The following is an 18579-nucleotide window of genomic DNA, read 5'->3' on the forward strand; positions in this document are numbered from 1 at the left end:
TGCTGAATTTGGCTTACAGCTTAAGAAAACTCAAAAATCCTATCTCAAAATATTAGAATATCATGAAAAAGTATACAAGTAGGCTATTCAACTAATCACCTTAATCATCTAATTAACTCGAAACACCTTGCGAGGGTTTCCTGAGCCTTAAAAACACTCAGCTTGGTTCAGTAAACTAAATCACAAGTATGGGGAAGACTGCTGATCTGACTGTTGTCCAGAGGACCATCATTGATACCCTCCATCAGGAGGGTAAGACACAAAAAGAAATTTCTCAAAGAGCAGGCTGTTCACAGAGTGCAGTTTCAAAGCATATCCACAAAAAGTCTGTTGGAAGGGAAAAATGTGGCCGGAAACGCTGCACAACCAAGAGAGATGACCGCAGCCTTAACAAAATTGTGAAGAAGAGCCGCTTCCAGAATTTGGGGGAGCTTCAAAGACAGTGGGCTGAAGCTGGAGTCCAGGTATCAAAAGCCACAGTTCACAGACGTGTCCGGGAAATGGGCTACAATAGCCGTATTCCCATGGTCAAGCCACTTCTGAACTCAAGACAACGGAAGAAGCGTCTGACTTGGGCTATGGAGAAGAAGCACTGGACAGTTGCAGAGTGGTCCGAAGTCCTCTTTTCAGACGAAAGCAAGTTTTGCATTTCATTTGGAAGTCAAGGCGCCAGAGTCTGGAGAAAGGCTGGAGAGGAGCAAAATCCAAGTTGCTTGAAATCCAGTGTGAAGTTCCCACAGTCAGCAATGGTTTGGGGAGCCATGTCAGCTGCTGGTGTTGGTCCACTGTGTTTCATCAAGTCCAGAGTAAATGCAACTGTGTACCAAGAGATTTTAGAGCACTACATGCTTCCATCTGCTGAAAAGCTCTATGGAGATGAGGATTTCATTTTCCAGCATGATCTGGCACCTGTCCACAGTGCCAAAACCACCAGTAACTGGTGCACTGACCATGGCATCACTGTCCTTGATTGGCCTGCTAATTCCCCTGACTTGAACCCCATCGAGAATTTGTGGGGTATAGTTAAGAAGAAGATGAAAGACACCAGACCTGCAAATGCAAATGAGCTGAAGGCCGCTATCGAAGCATCCTGGGCATCAATAACACCTCAGCAATGCCACAGGCTGATTGCCTCCATGCCACGCCGGATTGATGCAGTAATCCGTGCAAAAGGATTCCCAACCAAGTACTGAGTGCATCAATGGACATTTTCAAATGTTTGATTTAGTTTTGCTGTTATAAAATTATGTTTTTACTTGGTCTGAGGAAGTATTCTAATATTTTGAGATAGGATTTTTGAGTTTTTTTCAGCTGTAAGCCAAAATCAGCAATATTCAAATAATAAAAGGCTTGAAATAGTTCAGTTCATGTGTAATGAATCCAGAATGTATGACATTTTTGTTTTTTTAATTGCATTACAGAAAATAAAGAACTTTATCACAATATTCTAATTTTCTGAGACAGTCCAGTATATTGATGAATATATTTTTAAAGTACTTTCTACTATACAGTACTCACATCTCAAATTTGTGGGTCAAAGTTGGGTCACTTGTATCTCAAGGTGCTACTTTATCCTCTACATTATTCAGAATAAAGAATCAGATAGGCTCAGAATAGAGAACAATTTTGGTGACGCCAATTATTCTCCACATAATACTGACACAAAATGATTTCTCATGAGGACAATTTCGGTGCAGGAGCTCGTTAAACATGTACAAGTGATAAATAACCATCAATATGGTATCGGATGTTCTTTCCACTCACACTTTTTGTTTGCTGTCATCCACAGCATGTACGCACGGTTGCAGAAAGGCATCCTGGGAAATGCTGTCAGTCACAAGCTGAACAGTAGGGAAAGAGAAGCAATTAGTAGAGACCAAAAAAAGAAAAATACAGAAGCCAGAGAAATCGGCGTGGGTTATCAAGTTATAATGTGGAGAATTTGAAGTGGCAAAACACAGATAGTGTAAAACGAGCGGGTGAAACAAGAATTTTGATGCTTTATTTCCCAAGTGATGTGAACCCGTCGCTGTGAGCATTGGACTGGAAGAGAAACCTCGTCATGCATAGTTGGGGGGTGGGGAGACTTGTAAACTGGTGCTCGCTCGTGTCATTCTCATGGACATAGTCGTCGTGACAGCATGCTCTTTCATTTTCTCTAAACAAGAAAATCAAAGAAAATTTACAGAAAAAAAACATTGTAATCTATTACAGTGTTTTTTTTCTTCCTCTGAGCTTCTGCACTTGTGCATACATATTTCAAAGAGGAATTCATGTCTTAGTGCTGTGCTGCAGAATATATGGAACGCACCATACCCGAAGGTCTTGTGCATTTGCATATTTAATATTTGTTTGAAATGGCGTTTTGGAGGTACTGGTACATTTACATGAGCCATTTCATTTTCATTTATCATTTTCAAAGCCCTTGTGTATTACATAGCAATGTAAGATATGTTATTCATTTAATTAAAAAAAACTTGATTCAAATAATAAGCAAAGGCACAATTAATCTTATGAAAAGTTTAACAATAACTACTTATATTCCACAATTAAAAGCAGCCTTTTAAGCAGCTGACATATTAGACCAGGGGTCAGGAACCTGTGGCTCGTGAGCCATATATATCTCTTTTTATGAGTATATATGGCCCGGAATAGAACATGTACAACACTTTAATATATTGCATTTGTCGCACCCTTGAAGCCAAGACAATACTGTTGAACACGGGGTTCGGTCCAGTATATATAGGACACAATTTTGACTACAGTTTACAGTCAAGGCGGCACATCAACACACCCAATTGTAGCTGTAAATCGCTAAATAATCCTTTACATAGGAGGTCACTAAATATGCTATGTTCATTGTTAAGACACTTGATGATGACAAGCCACTAAACAAACTATAACCCATTTCACTGTTTCCTTCTCTAGACACTTATGTTAGTCACTTGGCTGCAGGCTATGGCTCACCGCTAGCAGCTATTGTTAGTTGGCTGCTTAGTGAAACGCTTGCTTCATCATTTTACAGCTAGTCATGCAAGCGAACATTATCAGAGTTTTTTTTTGACTGTTTTGTTCTCTAGCCATTCATGCTTTTGGTTGCAGGCTAGGCTCCCTTTTATTGCGCCGGGTAAATAAATATTGCCTTGTCCTTCAGTGGCATTTGCCTTTTACAGTGTAACATCGCCAGGTTACGTGATTCAGAGTCCTGACGCTTGACAAATTTTGGTCACTAGCGTTTTTAGAATTTTGTCCCACTACCCACTAAAGTTAGCCAATTACACCAGCTCTAACCAACTTCAGCTAGCTGGTCCTTTCAGTCACGTGTGTATCCAGCTTGTCCTTCAGGTGCTTTTAGCACTTAATGGCCATTTACCTTTCACTGTTGAGACATGTATGTGATGGCTACCCATTCCCATGATTCCCTTGTCATGTTTGACTTTTTTCCCCACTGTTTTCATGTCTAGTCACTCATGTTAGCCACTTGGCTGAAAGCTATGGCTGGCGCCCGAGCCACTTTTCCTCCATATGAATAAAGCTTGCTTTGTCCTTCTGTGCTTTTAGCACTTCATGGAAATTTATATTCTACTGCTAGTTTTCCTTCTCGAGTCATTTATGTTGGCCAATTGGCTTTGGGCTATGTGTACAGGTCACAAGTTCACTTGAAATGTTGTGTTTATTGCTTTTTGCTTCTCCTGCTAGCCAATAAATTTAGGCACTTACTCCAGCTCTGGTCAACTCCAGCTAGTTGCTCTTTTCTGCTCTGAGTCTATCCAGTTTGTCCCAGTGGAGTTTTTTGAACTTAATGGAAATTCATACTCTACAGCTGGTTTTCCTTCTCGAGCCACTCATGTAAGCTACTTGGCTTTGGGCTATGTGCACAGGTCACAAGTTCACTTGAAATGTTGTGCTAGGAACCTGAGGTACATTCCCTACACTTTGTGATATATGTTTTAATACTGTTTTTGTTTTCCGATTGGCCATTAAGTCATCAACATGTTTTTGAGTTTATTGCTTCATATTGAATACATTTTTATTGCTTTCAGGAAAAAGGAAGCTACTTTTTAGCGTACTTTGAAATGCCCTTAATTCAAAATCCTTTTCCAAATAATTAACTATAATTATTGCTATAATGGAGCATTGAAACAAACGTAATAACATGGAAACATTTCCTATCTGCGCTTGCAGAAATGGCATGTCCGTGCAAGTCATGCTTCGAACAGGGCCCAAATGGACACTTTGTCCATCTGTGGTACGCTCCAAGCAGCCCGTGTTGCATAACATCACATGCATAATACAGAGTGATGCATAGATTATTACACACCTGCCCGTCCCCTTTGCAAATCAGCTTTATTTATTTTAAAGCTGAGAAATTCGATTCTAAACATTTTTAGACCACAAATTGGAGAAGGGCTTCCATACACTATTTTGATATTTGGAACTTTTTTTATTGTGATTTTTACATGTCAAACCAAGGAATTTTTTGTTTTTCTGTTATTTAAAAAAAAAGTTTTTGCATGAATGGAATATGTCATATATATTATGATAACTATTAACATACATATTTTGCTAATATTACATTTGAGTTAACATTGTAAATATTTTATTCATACAAAAATCGGAGCACAGTATTTTACATAGATTTATATTTCCATGATTATATTTATAAATATTTACATTAATATTTAATTCATGTTTACGTTATAATATCTGTTTATGCTAAATTGAAAGAGATTATTTTGCACACGTTGATACTTATGCCATTTATATTACCATTTTAAATATTCGATCAATGGAAAAAAGTAAAATGAAACATAAAAAAATGGGAATGAAACTTACAGATGTTGATATTTGTAGAAGTATACATTTATAAATAGTTACATAAATATTCCTTATATGTTTACATTGAAAATCCATAAATATAAAAATAGTTATTTTACATATATTTGTATAAATATCCCAATGTTCATGAATATCTCGATAAATATTACCAGTACATTCTTATTAACATATTCTATCGATGCAAAAAAATGGGGATAAATAATTGACTTACGTTTATTTATATTAATACATGAATTTTAAATATTTACATACAAATTACATTCATTTATTTATACTTAATAAATATTATTATAATGCAGGTCATGTTAATATCATTATTATGTTTATGTCTCATCTCATTAGCCGTACCGCTTATCCTCATTAGGGTCTCGGGGGGGCTGGAGCCCATCCCAGCCATCTCCGGGCAGTGGGCAGGGGACACCCTGAACTGGTTGCCAGCCAGTCGCAGGGCACACAGGGACAGACAGCTCATTCGCTCATTCACACCTAGGGACAATTTAGACCGGCCAATTCACCTGAAATGCATGTTTTTGGAACGTGGGAGGAAACCGGAGTGCCCGGAGGAAACCCACGCAAGCACGGGGAGAACATACAAACTCCGCACAGGAAGTCTGGAGCTGGATTTGAACCCACGACAGGTTCCCGAGACATGAACTGTGCCGCACAAGCGCCGCCGTGCTGCCCATGTTTATGTCTACATTGTAAATATTCAATAAATGCAAGAAGTAAAAATAATATAGATACATTCTTTTACAAACATTGATGTAGACATAAATAAAAAGATATTTTTATATAAATATCCAATTCATCTTTCAATGATTAAAAAAAGTAAAGTGCTGCAAAAAATGTGGATTCATACATACGTGAATACATACGTATTTACATACATTTTTTAACAGTGTACATATACATATTTACATGAATATTACTTCACATTTAAATTATACCATAAAATGCAAAAAAAAAACCTGACAAAAAATGTAGATGCCGTATTTTCCGCACTATAAGGCGCACCTAAATCTAAACCTTAATTTTTTTCAAAAGCTGACCATGCGCCTTATAATACAGTGCGCCTTATATATGGATCAATATTGAGTCGCAAAGTCTTGCAACTAATGAAAGCAGCCGCCGACTAGATTTTCCCCCGAAGGCGAAGTAGTCCGCGGTGTATGCTGGGATTTATATACCGGCGTTTCATTGGCTAACCAATGTGTCAATCATCATTTGAATCCATCACTATTGGCTAAAGTTATTCAGAGGTAAAGGGGGCGGATCCTTTTTATCATTTACAGGCTGGCATAGGCTAAAGGGGCAAAACAAAGCCTGCAATTGGCCGAAAAAGATGTGTCAATCATCAGTTGAATCGATCACTATTGGCTAAAGTTATTCGGAGGTAAAGAGGGCGGATCCTTTTTATCATTTACAGGCTGGCATAGGCTAAAGGGGCAAAACAAAGCCTGCAATTGGCCGAAAAAGATGAATGTGAATAGCATGTTGGGTTAACGGCATAGAGAAAACAGCATTTTACTATTCTGTACTGTATTTGTAAATATTTTACTCTCCTGGATTTACTACACTCACGGATATAAGAGGACCATGGTTGCAAATTATTTTTGAACACAACGACTTCGGTGAGCTACTCCGGCTATATATTTTCCCAGTATCTTGTTTCAGAGTGATATCGATGTTTCTGTGATAGGTCTTTTTTTTTTAATTAAACTCAATTCCAAGTGTTTATTGTCATATGCACAGTAAAGTTGCGAGCGAAAAAGAAAATAGAAACTAAGGAATGGTTGGCATTTCTTGAATCCCAAGACTTTAACCTTCCGAATGATATTTGGAACGATGCATTTGAGTGACATCGTACGGACACCGCATCCGCACGTGTCTACGACACGTATTTGCTTTTTTGCAAGCTTTCGGAATGTTAAGGGGGTAATAAGTTTGACTAAACTATCTGACTGTTTTGTCGACGTTCCCATTGTAGCGCCTTATAATCTGGTGCGCCTTATGTATGGAAGATATAGGACCAAAAACTATTTTTTGGGTGTGCGCCCTATAACCCGGTGCGCCCTATAGTGCGGAAAATACGGTACTTTATTTTACACATACTTATATTCAAACATTTACATACATACTCCATTTATGTTTAAATTGTGAATATTCAAAAAGTTAAACAAATGACAAAATAATGGAAATATTTAAATATGTATTAAAAATAAAAATGTTTTCTGTTATTCTAAAACTTCAACTGGCAAATACTGCAAATTATTCAGATTCCAATAGTTTGCGCCACTGAAAACAAACTTTCCCCCAGAAATTTACCACTTCATTAATAAACACATCGTCACACACCTTTTGAATAGAGTCCAAAGCACCTGCTGCTGTCATAGTTGGAACATTGAGCCAGTGAGGGGGGGAGGATGTTGAAGCAGCTCTGACCCACCGGAGCGTCCCCGTCAGTCCAACTCCACACTTCAAAGACACAAAATCGAAAGCTCTGAGGCTTAATGACAGCCTTATTATGCAGGAAATTAACCTCTCTATCCAATCTCATTTGCAAGAAGGTGAGACTGAATCGCCGATGTGTTTGAACTTCTTCAAATGATTTAAGACAAAAGGGAATCATGGGACTGGGTCACCATCACATGCATGGCTCAACTGTTCGTGTCGGGTGGGTTCATTTTTTTTTTGCAGGCAGGATGATCGCCATGGTACCGTCATTAAAGGAAAATGGATGGTTATTAAGTAGACATCTAGCCTGACATTTATCTCTTTTCTGAAGAGAGCAAATTGAGAGAGTCAGAATTTTGGACAGTATTCGGGTCTTTTTTTTTTTTTTTTACCAATATAGGATGTCATATCCATACATGATTCATTTCTAAATTCAGCAAGAGTCCCTCCTTAGTGGATTTGGGGTAAAATTACACTTTACACTCAGTTCCCCTGCCCCAAAAAGGCAGAGATTTTCAAACGCAGTAGTCCCCTGGGATCCGGCAATCTCGTCTTATGGTATTTTCACTTTATGATGTGGAATGTTAGTATTTTCCCCGCTGTACAACGTCAACAACAAATTAATTAATTAATGTACAGTGTTTGTGAAAGTGGGATGCGTAGTTTAAGGTGTCCTCAAAAAGCTGAAAGTTAAATATTTTTTTCCATTAAATATGTGTTGTTAACGATGCCCAATTGAGTTCAAAGAGCCTTTGTGGTTTATTTTCCATTGCACTTATTTACTTTTATTTTACTTTTTAGGCCATGGCCTGTTCAAGGGGCAACAAATCCCTAAAAAAATATCAAAATAAGAGTCTCTCTGTGCAAGTCTAAGAGATGCCATGTACTTGCACGCAAATCAGGTGTTACTCTCCCGCCATCTCTTGGCTCAAAGTCATGATAGCAGCTTTAAATTGTCATATAAGGCACCACACCTTTAAGTGATTTTTTTGAATGATCGATTTTTGTAATTAAAAGAATACACAACAATAGTGGGAAAAATAAATTACATTTGAAAGAGTAAAATTATCAACATAATCCATAGACAGTTTTTGTTTCTATTTTCCCTGGGTAAAACATAAAAAATTGTAGTATTGCTTTAATATCCCCAATGTGGGGTCCGTGGGAACCAGGTACGTATATCCCTAAGACCACCGGAGTAGCCCACAGACTGGTTCTGAAAATTTGCTCACCAGGGATGGGTCATTGCGATTTTCTACGTGATACGTCTATTGTGTTTTTAACATTGGACACCTATAAAGAAGATTATATTTGTCACGATTGCCCATTGCCCTCACCTAAGCCTGCTTGTTTTGCGCCAGCTGCTGCTCGTTGCCTGACTGGCTCCCCTCCCATTTAAACTCAGTGCTCTCATTCACTCCTCGTCAGTCCGTCAACAAACCTCTGCACTTGCAAGGCAAGCATTTTGACTCTGTCCGGTATCCCGCTTGTGTATCCAGTATTCGGTATCGATTCTGTCCGTCCCGTCCTGTCCGGTATCTTGCTCGTTTATCCATTATCCGGTATCGATCCCATCTGTCCTGTCCGGTATCTTGCTCGTGCATCCTGTATCCTGTATACGTATTTACATACATTTTTTAACAGTGTACATATACATTTATATATATTTACATAAATATTACTTCACATTCATATTATACCATAAAATGCAAAAAAAAAAAATACTCCATTTATTTTAAAATTGTAAATATTCAAAAAGTTAAACAAATGACAATCGATCCCATCTGTCCGTTATCCTGCTCATGTAGTCAGTATTCAGTATCAATCCCGTCTGTCCCATCCTGTCCGGTATCTTGCTCGTGCATTCTGTATCAGATATCGTTCCCGTCTGTCCCGTCCTGTCCGGTATCCTGCATCTGGTATCAATCCTGTTTGTCCTGTCCGGTTTTGATTGTGTCTGCCTTTGGCTTCCTGTTTTCCCACACCTGACTTCTCTGTCTCACTTCTTCTGCCCAGCGATCGTCGGATTGCTGGCGTTGGTGTTCCCGCGCATGCCTACCCCGTTTCCGTAAAATAAAGCTTGGTGTGAAAACGTTACGCGTTTGGGTCCATCGTCTGTCCGGGTTCTGACAATATTGCATAGGATGCCAGTTTGTTATTTTAACTATTATATCTCACTGTTGTATGTTAATTTGACTATCAAACCTGAAGGTATTTTTTATTTTTTTAAGATCAGGGGATGGTGTAATATTAGTCTGTGGTTTGCAGTAATCTGTGGTCTGCGAGGCCCTTTGAGACTCTTTGTTAATAAGGGCGTCACAAATAAACATGATTTGACATGACTATTTTGACTATTATTCCTCACTGGTTTTAGTTATTTTAAATATTCACTCTTCGTGTTATTGTCAATATCGGCAAATAATTTTGATTTTCTTTAATTTCCACAGGGCAGATCTCCTTTTTGTAACCTAGGAGATTCAATAAAAGAAAGGTCTCAGGTTAGGTCTTATAGAAGAGGTTGGAATTTCTTATATGAGGGTTGGGTCCTATCCTGTTAGCAAATTCAAACGCATCTGTGACTTCTCTCCTTTTTTGAGCGTCTACTAATCTATACATATCAGTAAGATATTTGATTTTTAACTGGCATAACAAATTATTTACACTTCTAATAATCAAAATCTAGTAATAGCACATTGATGACATGATGAGCTTTTTCTTAGAAATGCTAATCAAACTGGTAGCCTTTTGCACAAATCGGAAACAAAACAGTAAACCTGCTTTTAAGGTTGGTGACCCCAGCTTTGAATGCACATTTATTGCAAAACATAACATGCTCATTACGAATACGTAAAAAACAACATTGAAACCACTTTATCTGTACAGTTAAATTTGAAGCCTGGTATTATTGCCCTTATTACATTTGAAATAAAAGGGAAAAGTGTTGGGTCTGTTTAAGAGTAATGTAAGAATATGCGTGACCACAGTGCTCTCTTTCGGTAAAAAGGGAAAAAACACATTTCCTGGTGACTCAAAGAGCAGGACTGTAGATAGACAGCAGAGGGCACACTTGGCATTTTCTTGTCAGTAAGATTTTATTTCAGCGTGAATTGTAGTTTGAAGAGGTTTGAAAATAATCACAATGTTGACATTTTTGAGCACTGCATGCTACACATTCTCATTTTCATCCAAAAACTCTTATCTTAGAGGCAGCGTTATGCCAATCTTAGGCTGCCTCCTCTCATGGATTGCTTTTAATGGAGCTGCAGCACTTTCTTGTTAACATGAGAGCGAGCAACTGAGAGAGCTGTCAGGGAACTGCAGCATTTAAATAGACGCCTCTGGACTTCATCACAAGTGGCTGCACTTTCTACAAAGTCTCTCATTACATGGAAAGCAGCCGGCTGAATGAAAGTGCCCCAAAAAAAGAAAAAAAATCTACTTTTTCGTTCTGCATCTCGGTTTCAATCCCAAATCCATATGTAATGGAATCTCATTGGTCATGATAGAATATGTTAATTTTCTTGAGAGTTTAATTTGTGTGCAAGTGAAACGATAAATGGATCACGACAGCCACTGTGAGGACGCATACGCAAAATAATTGAGTTTGACCTTCTTGCGAGACTAAATATGATTTATTCCCCCTATTCTCCATACTTCATTATTCCCTGCAATATCAGACAAAGGACCTTACCTGTGCAGTGAGCCGATTAATGTACATTATATAGTGACCTCTAATGTTGTAAAATTATTTGTTCATTGATATAAAATACTATTGATTCAAGTCAGAAAAAAACACAAGTACTACCTCATAAACGTGGTTTTCTAGATTAAGAAATGTGCAATTACAGTATAGTTCACAACTTGAAGGAGCTGACATGTTTGGCTGCCATCTTGTTGCTACAAAGCCTGAAGAAATCTTTTAAAGTTAGCTTACCATGTGGTACTTTTAGTACTTAACGGCCTTTTACCTTCATCATCTGCGTTCTGTCATTCAGTCGTCTTCCACTTTTTTCTTCCGCTACTTTGTCCTCCTCTAGCCACTCATGTTAGCCACTTAGCTGTAGGTGTAGGCTTACATTTAGCTGCTATTGTTATTGTTCCTTCCTCGACTTTTAGTGTCACTCGCCTTCCACAGTTGTGAAGGTCACACAGTTCTGTTCGCCAGGCATCTGGTGTTTTTTCGCCCACTGTCTGTTTCTTTAGCCACTCATGTTAGCCGCTTGACTCCTGGCAACGGCTTGCTGTCAGCTGCTACCGTTATTGTAAGCTGTTCCTGCCTCGTCCTTCAGTGTCACTCGCCTACCGGAGCTGTTCATGCAAGTGAATGTTACTGAATTCCAATACTTAGGCATCTGCCATTTTTCCCATTGTTTCCATCTCTAGCCACTCATATTAGCCACTTGGCTGCAGGCCGTGGCCCGCTCCAAGCCACACTTGTTATTGTTAGCTGCTTCTGCTTCGCCCTTCAGTGTCACTCACCTTCTACAGCTGGCCATGCATGTAAACGTCACCAAGTTCTGTAATTCCGTAATCTTTGACATTTTTTCAATGTAACATTCTCTAGCCACTCATGTTAGCAAAATGGCAGTGGTCTTTGGTTGCTGCTAGACACAATTGTTATTGTTAGCTGCTTCTGCTTCGCCCTTCGGTGTCACTCGCCTTCCACAGCTGGTCATGCAAGTGAACGTAGTGAGTGGAGTTCCGTGCTTCAGGAACCTTTGAATTTTTTTTTTACTGTGTTTTTCTCTAGCCACTCATATTAGCCCCTTGGCTGCAGGCTATGGCTCACTACTGTTGTATTTTTAAGCTGCTCCTTCAGTGTCATTTGTGGTCCACAGCTCATAATGCAAGAAAACTTAGTTGATTTCCGTGATTCAGGGTCCACATGCTTGACATATTTTGCTCGGAAGCTTCTCCTTCTATCCGCTTAATTTACCTGCTTACACCAGCTCTGACCAACTCCGAGTGTTTGCTATTTTCAGGTGCTCGGGTAAATTGAGCTAGTTCGGTCTTTTGTTGTTGCTCGCGTGGATTAAAACAAGCATCCGTGTCTTTTTTTGCCTTGTGGTATCCACTGAGCTTCATTAATGTGTCATCTTTAAATGCACATTCTTCAACTCCATTCTAAGCTTCAACAACATCCAATAGTGAAATACACACTGTGCCTTTAAGATCTTCAAGTAATTATTTTTTCCCCTGCTCGTCAACCCATTCTCCTCCATCCACACATCTTATGGACGAGTGTGTCATCATGAGGCATCCAAGAACAGTTTGATCCTTCTCTGTGCTCGCGCATTAAAGTTTATGAGTCACAGTCCTGGATCCTTTAAGAACTTTATCGGTTTTTTTCCCTTGCTCTAGCTAATGGAGGAATCTCAAATCAGTTGCCACCCTAATAAGGGGGGGGGGGGTCGTTCCCACAGTGGGATTTTGGCAGAACCGCACACAATAGGGTTTGAACTGTAGCCGCCAAATCTATAAGGGACATGTTGGCTGGTGTTGGTCTGGACGGCGAATCTTTTTCTGTCTCCTTGTCCTAGTTATACAGCGTTAGGCGATGGAGTGTGTTAGGTCTATGAAGTGAATTATTCAGTGGAGCTTCCTTCAGGCATGCTCACACACCGATGCAGAGTCCTTTCAGACACGCACATAAACACTTTGGGAACAAGAAGCCTTTTGATCAATTCTGTAATCGATTACCAATTTGGTTGGATCCTTTAGTTCCTACTGAATCTGTGTTTTGGAACTTACAGATACATGTGGGGGTGCTTGAGCTGAAATCTTCCAAAAAGTATTTTAAAAAGGAACACGTTCTCCTATGGTTAGGTTTTAAAGACTTTTGTTTTTTTGTGGTTGAAGTCGAGATCTTAGATTAATACAGAGATCAAACCTACCAGTTGCAGTTAAATGTTGGATGATGTCATGGGAGGGAAGTGCAATTGAAGGTCACCTCGCTAAAGTTGTCGATAAGGAGGAGTTGGACTTTATTGTGGGGCTTTCTAATATTTCCAGACATCTGATGAGCCTGGTAGTGAAAAAGGAAAAAAAGTAATTTTTCTAAAAGTCATCATACAGATAATCATTGAGCATTCTCCCATTAGCCAATATCTATACGTTTTGGAAAAAAAGGCACCACTCAAATTCTGAGGCGGTTGTGCCGACATGTGTTTAAGCTGCGCAAGCATTTTTGAGACGGAACAGCGGAATTTATGTCAGTTTATAGTAGCCGATTGACAGAAAAAGATAGTGGATTGTATACGGTAACATCTTAAATAACCACTAAGTATGTGCAAGCAGCAAGATGGTTACTTTATTTAGTGTTAAAAGTAATTGTGTGAGCCACTTAGTAGAGTGTTTGTGTCTGACATTTTCCACCTCATATACAACGCCGGTCCATTTTGCAAAAGTAACGGGGAAATTTCATTTTATGCCAGCAAGTTAAATGGACGAAAAAGGGGGCTCGGATGACCAGCACATTTACAGTAGCTTTGTTCACACAAGAGTTAAAATTTAGAAGAATTGACTTTCTTTGGCTCAAATATATCGTTTGTGTTGGTGGGGATGATAATAATAACAACAACAACAATGAATCAATAACTATCATTATTAAAGGTGCTGTACGGAATTGAAAATGTGTATTCATCTCTTGCTGTCAGGATTGCAGCCTAGGTCAGATCATTCATGAGTACGTCCATATCTTAGAGACATTCGAATCATCCATCCATCAATTATCTGCACCGCTTATCCTCAGCAGGGTCGCGGGGACGTTTGAATCAATTATTAATTTTTTCGCCTTTTTGGTGGTTTGGCTTGGACTGTATTTGAAACAGATATTTTCTGTATTTTACCATTTTCTTGCTACGCTAACAAAAAACTGCGGTGACAAGCATAAAGTCACTTTCTAATCTCCCCTCCTATCCTCTTACCTAATGTGTTCTGTCCCGGAACAGCGTTGGTTGAAGTAAGATTAAAGCAGATAGGCGCAGTAGGAACCTCAAAAGGGCATTGTTAACACATACTTAATAGAGAAAATATTCTACCTTCAACTTTTTAAGGACACTTCAAGCAACGCACCCCACCCTAACATTATAATTATATATTGTTATTAAATGTATATTACATGAAGTATATACTACTAATAATGTTATAATTGTTACAATTATTATTATGATTCTAAAAGATCTACTAGCTTGCACCAGTAGTTGCAAACTTTCAGTCTAGAGTGAGCATTGGTAGCAAACACAACATATCCAACACTTACAATACTTACTTACACTTACTAATGCATTCAGCAGGCTAGTAAACCTAAACCAGATCATCACAATGATTGATCAGATATGAATTGTACACCACAAATGTGGATATTCTTAATAATGTCCAGTAAGTTATTTTATGGCTTGCAGCTCCCATGGTGCTTTTGAAAAAGCTTGTCTTGTCTGGGAATTGCAACAAAATTGTGAACCTTAAAATTGTTGTTTTTGTGAATTCTGATTCTGAAATTCAACATACAAATCTTTTCTCGCTCCATTCAAACTCGTACTGCTACTCCCGCTGTTTTGGGTCGACAATGCGCTTGCATACTGTGCTGATTTGGTGATGGGGTAGGCAGTAAAGGGATCTACAGTACTAGCGCACCAATCTAAGAGAAGGGGATTATGCAAATTTGACATGCCAGGAAAGAATCCCAAAGGGGTTTTCGGATGAAGGGGTGTCACCAGTTTTAGCGAGTGCGAGCCGGAACCGGGTGGACGAATTGCAGCAAACGGTACCGGACACGTGATGACAATCTGGCACCGGGTGGCAGAGGAGGAGGAGGGGTTTGATCGGGAGGGGGGTAGAAGGGGGTTCTCGTTCCCCAGAAGGAGCTCCCTCACTCCACTCTGCGAGGAGGGGGGAGGCGAAGTTACTGTATGGCAGGCGCAAGGACAGCGGCTCCCGGAATGTGAAGAGTCCCATCAAGAAGTCCGGGGTGTGGGGAGGACGCAATCCGCTATAGGGATGTAGTCCAAGCGGGTTCGGAGCTCAGCCCACCCGAGCTCGGCAGGATGAAGAAACATTCAGCCAGGGTTGCTCCGCTATCCGCCTGCAACAGTCCGGTGCTCACCCTCACTAAAGTGGAAGGTAGGCGCTGTCGGACTTCCCCAGATTCGGCTCATATACTGTTCCAATTTGAGTTTGTAATATAATATGAGTGGAGTGAAAGTTTAGCCACTCCCTGGTCATAAAACTAGGCAATACAGCAGTGTTCCTCAAATGGGACATTTTAAAATACCGTTTCTTGAACAAACATCAGTTTTTGACTAGCATTAAAAACATTGGTAAAAACATATCCATTGACAGGTAATTGTACTATTTGACTCCATTTGAAAAAAAAGGAATGTCAAAATGATGTTCAAAAATAGAAATTATTTGACACGTCATATAATTTGACACACTATATTTTTAATTATTTGAATAATCATTATACATTTTATTTCATTTAATTTGTTTTTCTGGTAAAATACAAATAGAAAAAGAATATCTAAAATCATAAATAATACAATGTGGAATATAATTATTCTCATTTAAGAAATTGTTTTTTATAAAATAAGAAAATATTGAAAACATAAAAATGGGATACTTCAAAATATAAATTTCAAAAACGGTTAAATTATTTTTAAACTAGAATCAATGGGATTTATTTTTTTCCCCATGAACAGATTGTTTTATTATTTTTACTGCATTTTAATTTTTAAGTAAAACTAGAGAAAAAAAATACTAGGAGATAAATTTTGGATAGTTTGATAATGAGATCTGAGAGGGCATATAATGTTGCTCGTTGCTGAATTAGTTTTAGCATAAAGTTTGTTTGTTTGTACATGATTCAAATTGAATCGTTTCTTGTACATGATTCAATTGTTTGTTTGTTTGTACATGATTCAAATTGAATCGTTTCTCCGGCGCCGTCACGAATGGCAGCCACTCCAGCAGCTCCCGTGTTATTTTCGATTGTTCTCAGCTCAGGGATGCTGCTGGAAAAGTGAATTTCCCTTCGGGGATGAATAAAGTATCTATCTATCTATCTATCTATCTATCTATCTAGTTTTCCTAAAATAAAATCAAACAAAATTACTTTTGAGAAAATATACACCTAAATATAATTCAATTATAATATAATTATCTAAATATTAATTAAAATCGAAATAAAATGAGGGAAAATACATGCTATTATATTGATAATTTTGGTCTGAAATATAGTAAAAAAAAATAGGGATAATCATCTGATTGGGAAATTCATATTTACATATATGTTATTATTGTAGTATCCAATGCCAAATATATTTTAAGCAAAGCACAAGTTACAGAATTATTTGGCTCGATAAAAAAGTTGCAATACCCTCCAGTATTACATTAATAGAGAGATTAAATACTAGAAGAAATATTTTCAATTAAATTATTACAAAATATGGAATTCCTTTTGCACTGAATACATCCATACATCTTAATTCAGCTAACAGGCGCTTACTACAAAAAGAACCTTGATTGTTTTCAGTTAATACCACATAGGACAATTACACTTATTTTCAACTCTGAATAATCCAATTTAAATCCCTATTGTAGTGTTTGATTGTTCAGTACCATGGTCAAGGGCACCTTGACAGTACTCTAGTATAATAAAGAATACCACATCCACACTTTATAAAACAGTGCATGATTTCATCCTATTGTGCTTTGTCACCATTATCCATCCAATCCTCTCCTGATCGGGCTACTCTGTTCTTATTGCAGCAGGGATTCCCCTCCTTTGTCTGCAGCCTCCCGTCCTGACATAAACCTAGATTGTGCAGTTTTGATAACATCTTATTGCCTACCTGTCGTTTTACCTGTATGAAGAGGCGTGATCTGTTCCGTGTAGTTGTCATCTTTGGCTCAGAGGGAATGTCCTCGTGTTGTAACATCAGCGGGACTGCTGCAATAAACATGTTTTCGCAGGAGGCTTCTGTTTTGACAAAACATTTCAAGCGTTTGTTGAAAATTATGCATGCGTTTAAAGTACATTGCATGAATAAACAGGCTACGTTTTATATATGATTGGTACTTTTGTTATACTTACACAAGTCTTTTTCCTCGTGCAGTCATGTGGAAAAATATCTAACCTAAAATGGCAGATGGTAAGATATAAGAGATGCTGTTTAGTTCGTATGAAATACGCTTTAGTCATACAGTAACCCCTCGCTATAACGTGGTTCACCTTTCACGGTCTTTACACTTAATCATGCTTTGTGTTCTTCATTCTGATTGGCTTAAAGACCCTTAAAAAGTAGGTATTGGTTAAAATAAATAAATGTTGACAGGACAGGCATAGTATAGAGTACTTTTATTTGTGAAACGAAACACGTTATTTACCTTTGGTGTGACGTGATGAACTGGTCCAGTGGTGTAGGTTGCTGGATGCAGAGGGGGGAAACAGCGGATTGAAATTAAAACTGATTTTGAAAACTTACATTTACAAGGATTTACATGCATTTACAAGATTTTCTTGCTTCAATTGTTTCCTTGTTATAAATAATAATTTAATCCCTTGTTTATTGCAGCTAGTAGGGTGAAAACCACTGTGATACGTGAATATCTGCAGTAGCTCTCTTGGCCAAAAGAGTGCAGTTCATTTTAGGTGGGTCACAATGGCACGCTTCAGCCGCCTGCACCGAAAATAAAATGCGCTTTGCTTGCCCTTGCTCTTAGCAATTGGCAATCGGGGGTAATGGACCGCAACAGCATTGGTGCTGTTCATTTCCAGGTGAAAAGAACAGAAAAAAGGAGCTGCCATGCATGACACAAATATGGTCAACCAGCCCCTTCCCTCAGCAGTACTTGACTGTGGACAATAAATCGTGTCCAACAAAGTGTTGTTCATTTTAGGCTGGCCACAATGCCATGCTTCAGCGGCCCAAACCGAAAATGAAATGCGCTCTGTTGGCCCCTGCTCACAGCAATAGTTGTCTGGGGATAATGGATCATGGCCACAACAGTGCCTTTATTTTAGGTTGGACAGAATGGCACTCGGAGCAATATAGGATTGGGATAATAGATCACTGCTTCACGAGTGCAGTTCATTTTAAGTGGAAATAGATAGAATAAATAAAAGAGACGCAAGGTCTGACGAAAGTGCCATCTGCTGGTCTCTGCTGGCAGTGATATGTTTTCAGGGATAATTGATCACGGCTGCACAAGTAGTGTTCACTTTTTGGTAGACAGTTAATGGGGACCAAAACCCTGACTATATTGCAAGAAGCCACTCTCTTGGCC

At 38.7% G+C, this 18579-nt stretch overlaps 1 protein-coding gene across 3 annotated transcripts in view; it reads left to right on the forward strand.

The window, feature by feature from the left end:
- The window catches only part of slc35f3b (solute carrier family 35 member F3b), a 65059-nt gene that overhangs the window by 11900 nt on the left and 34580 nt on the right, over positions 1-18579 (forward strand). Inside the window, exon 1 of one of the 3 annotated variants that reach the window (XM_088351480.1) lies at positions 15196-15414. The exons of the other annotated variants lie outside the window; for them this stretch is intronic. Coding sequence (XP_088207606.1) covers positions 15339-15414 — 76 coding nt within the window. The 5' untranslated portion in view covers positions 15196-15338. Of the gene's footprint in view, positions 1-15195; positions 15415-18579 lie in introns of those variants that run through there. 3 annotated transcript variants of the gene reach the window in all.

This window comes from Urocampus carinirostris, chromosome 13 (genome assembly GCF_059441175.1).
Source record: "Urocampus carinirostris isolate Australia breed hairy pipefish chromosome 13, RoL_Ucar_1.0, whole genome shotgun sequence".
In the NCBI taxonomy this organism is placed as follows: domain Eukaryota; kingdom Metazoa; phylum Chordata; class Actinopteri; order Syngnathiformes; family Syngnathidae; genus Urocampus; species Urocampus carinirostris.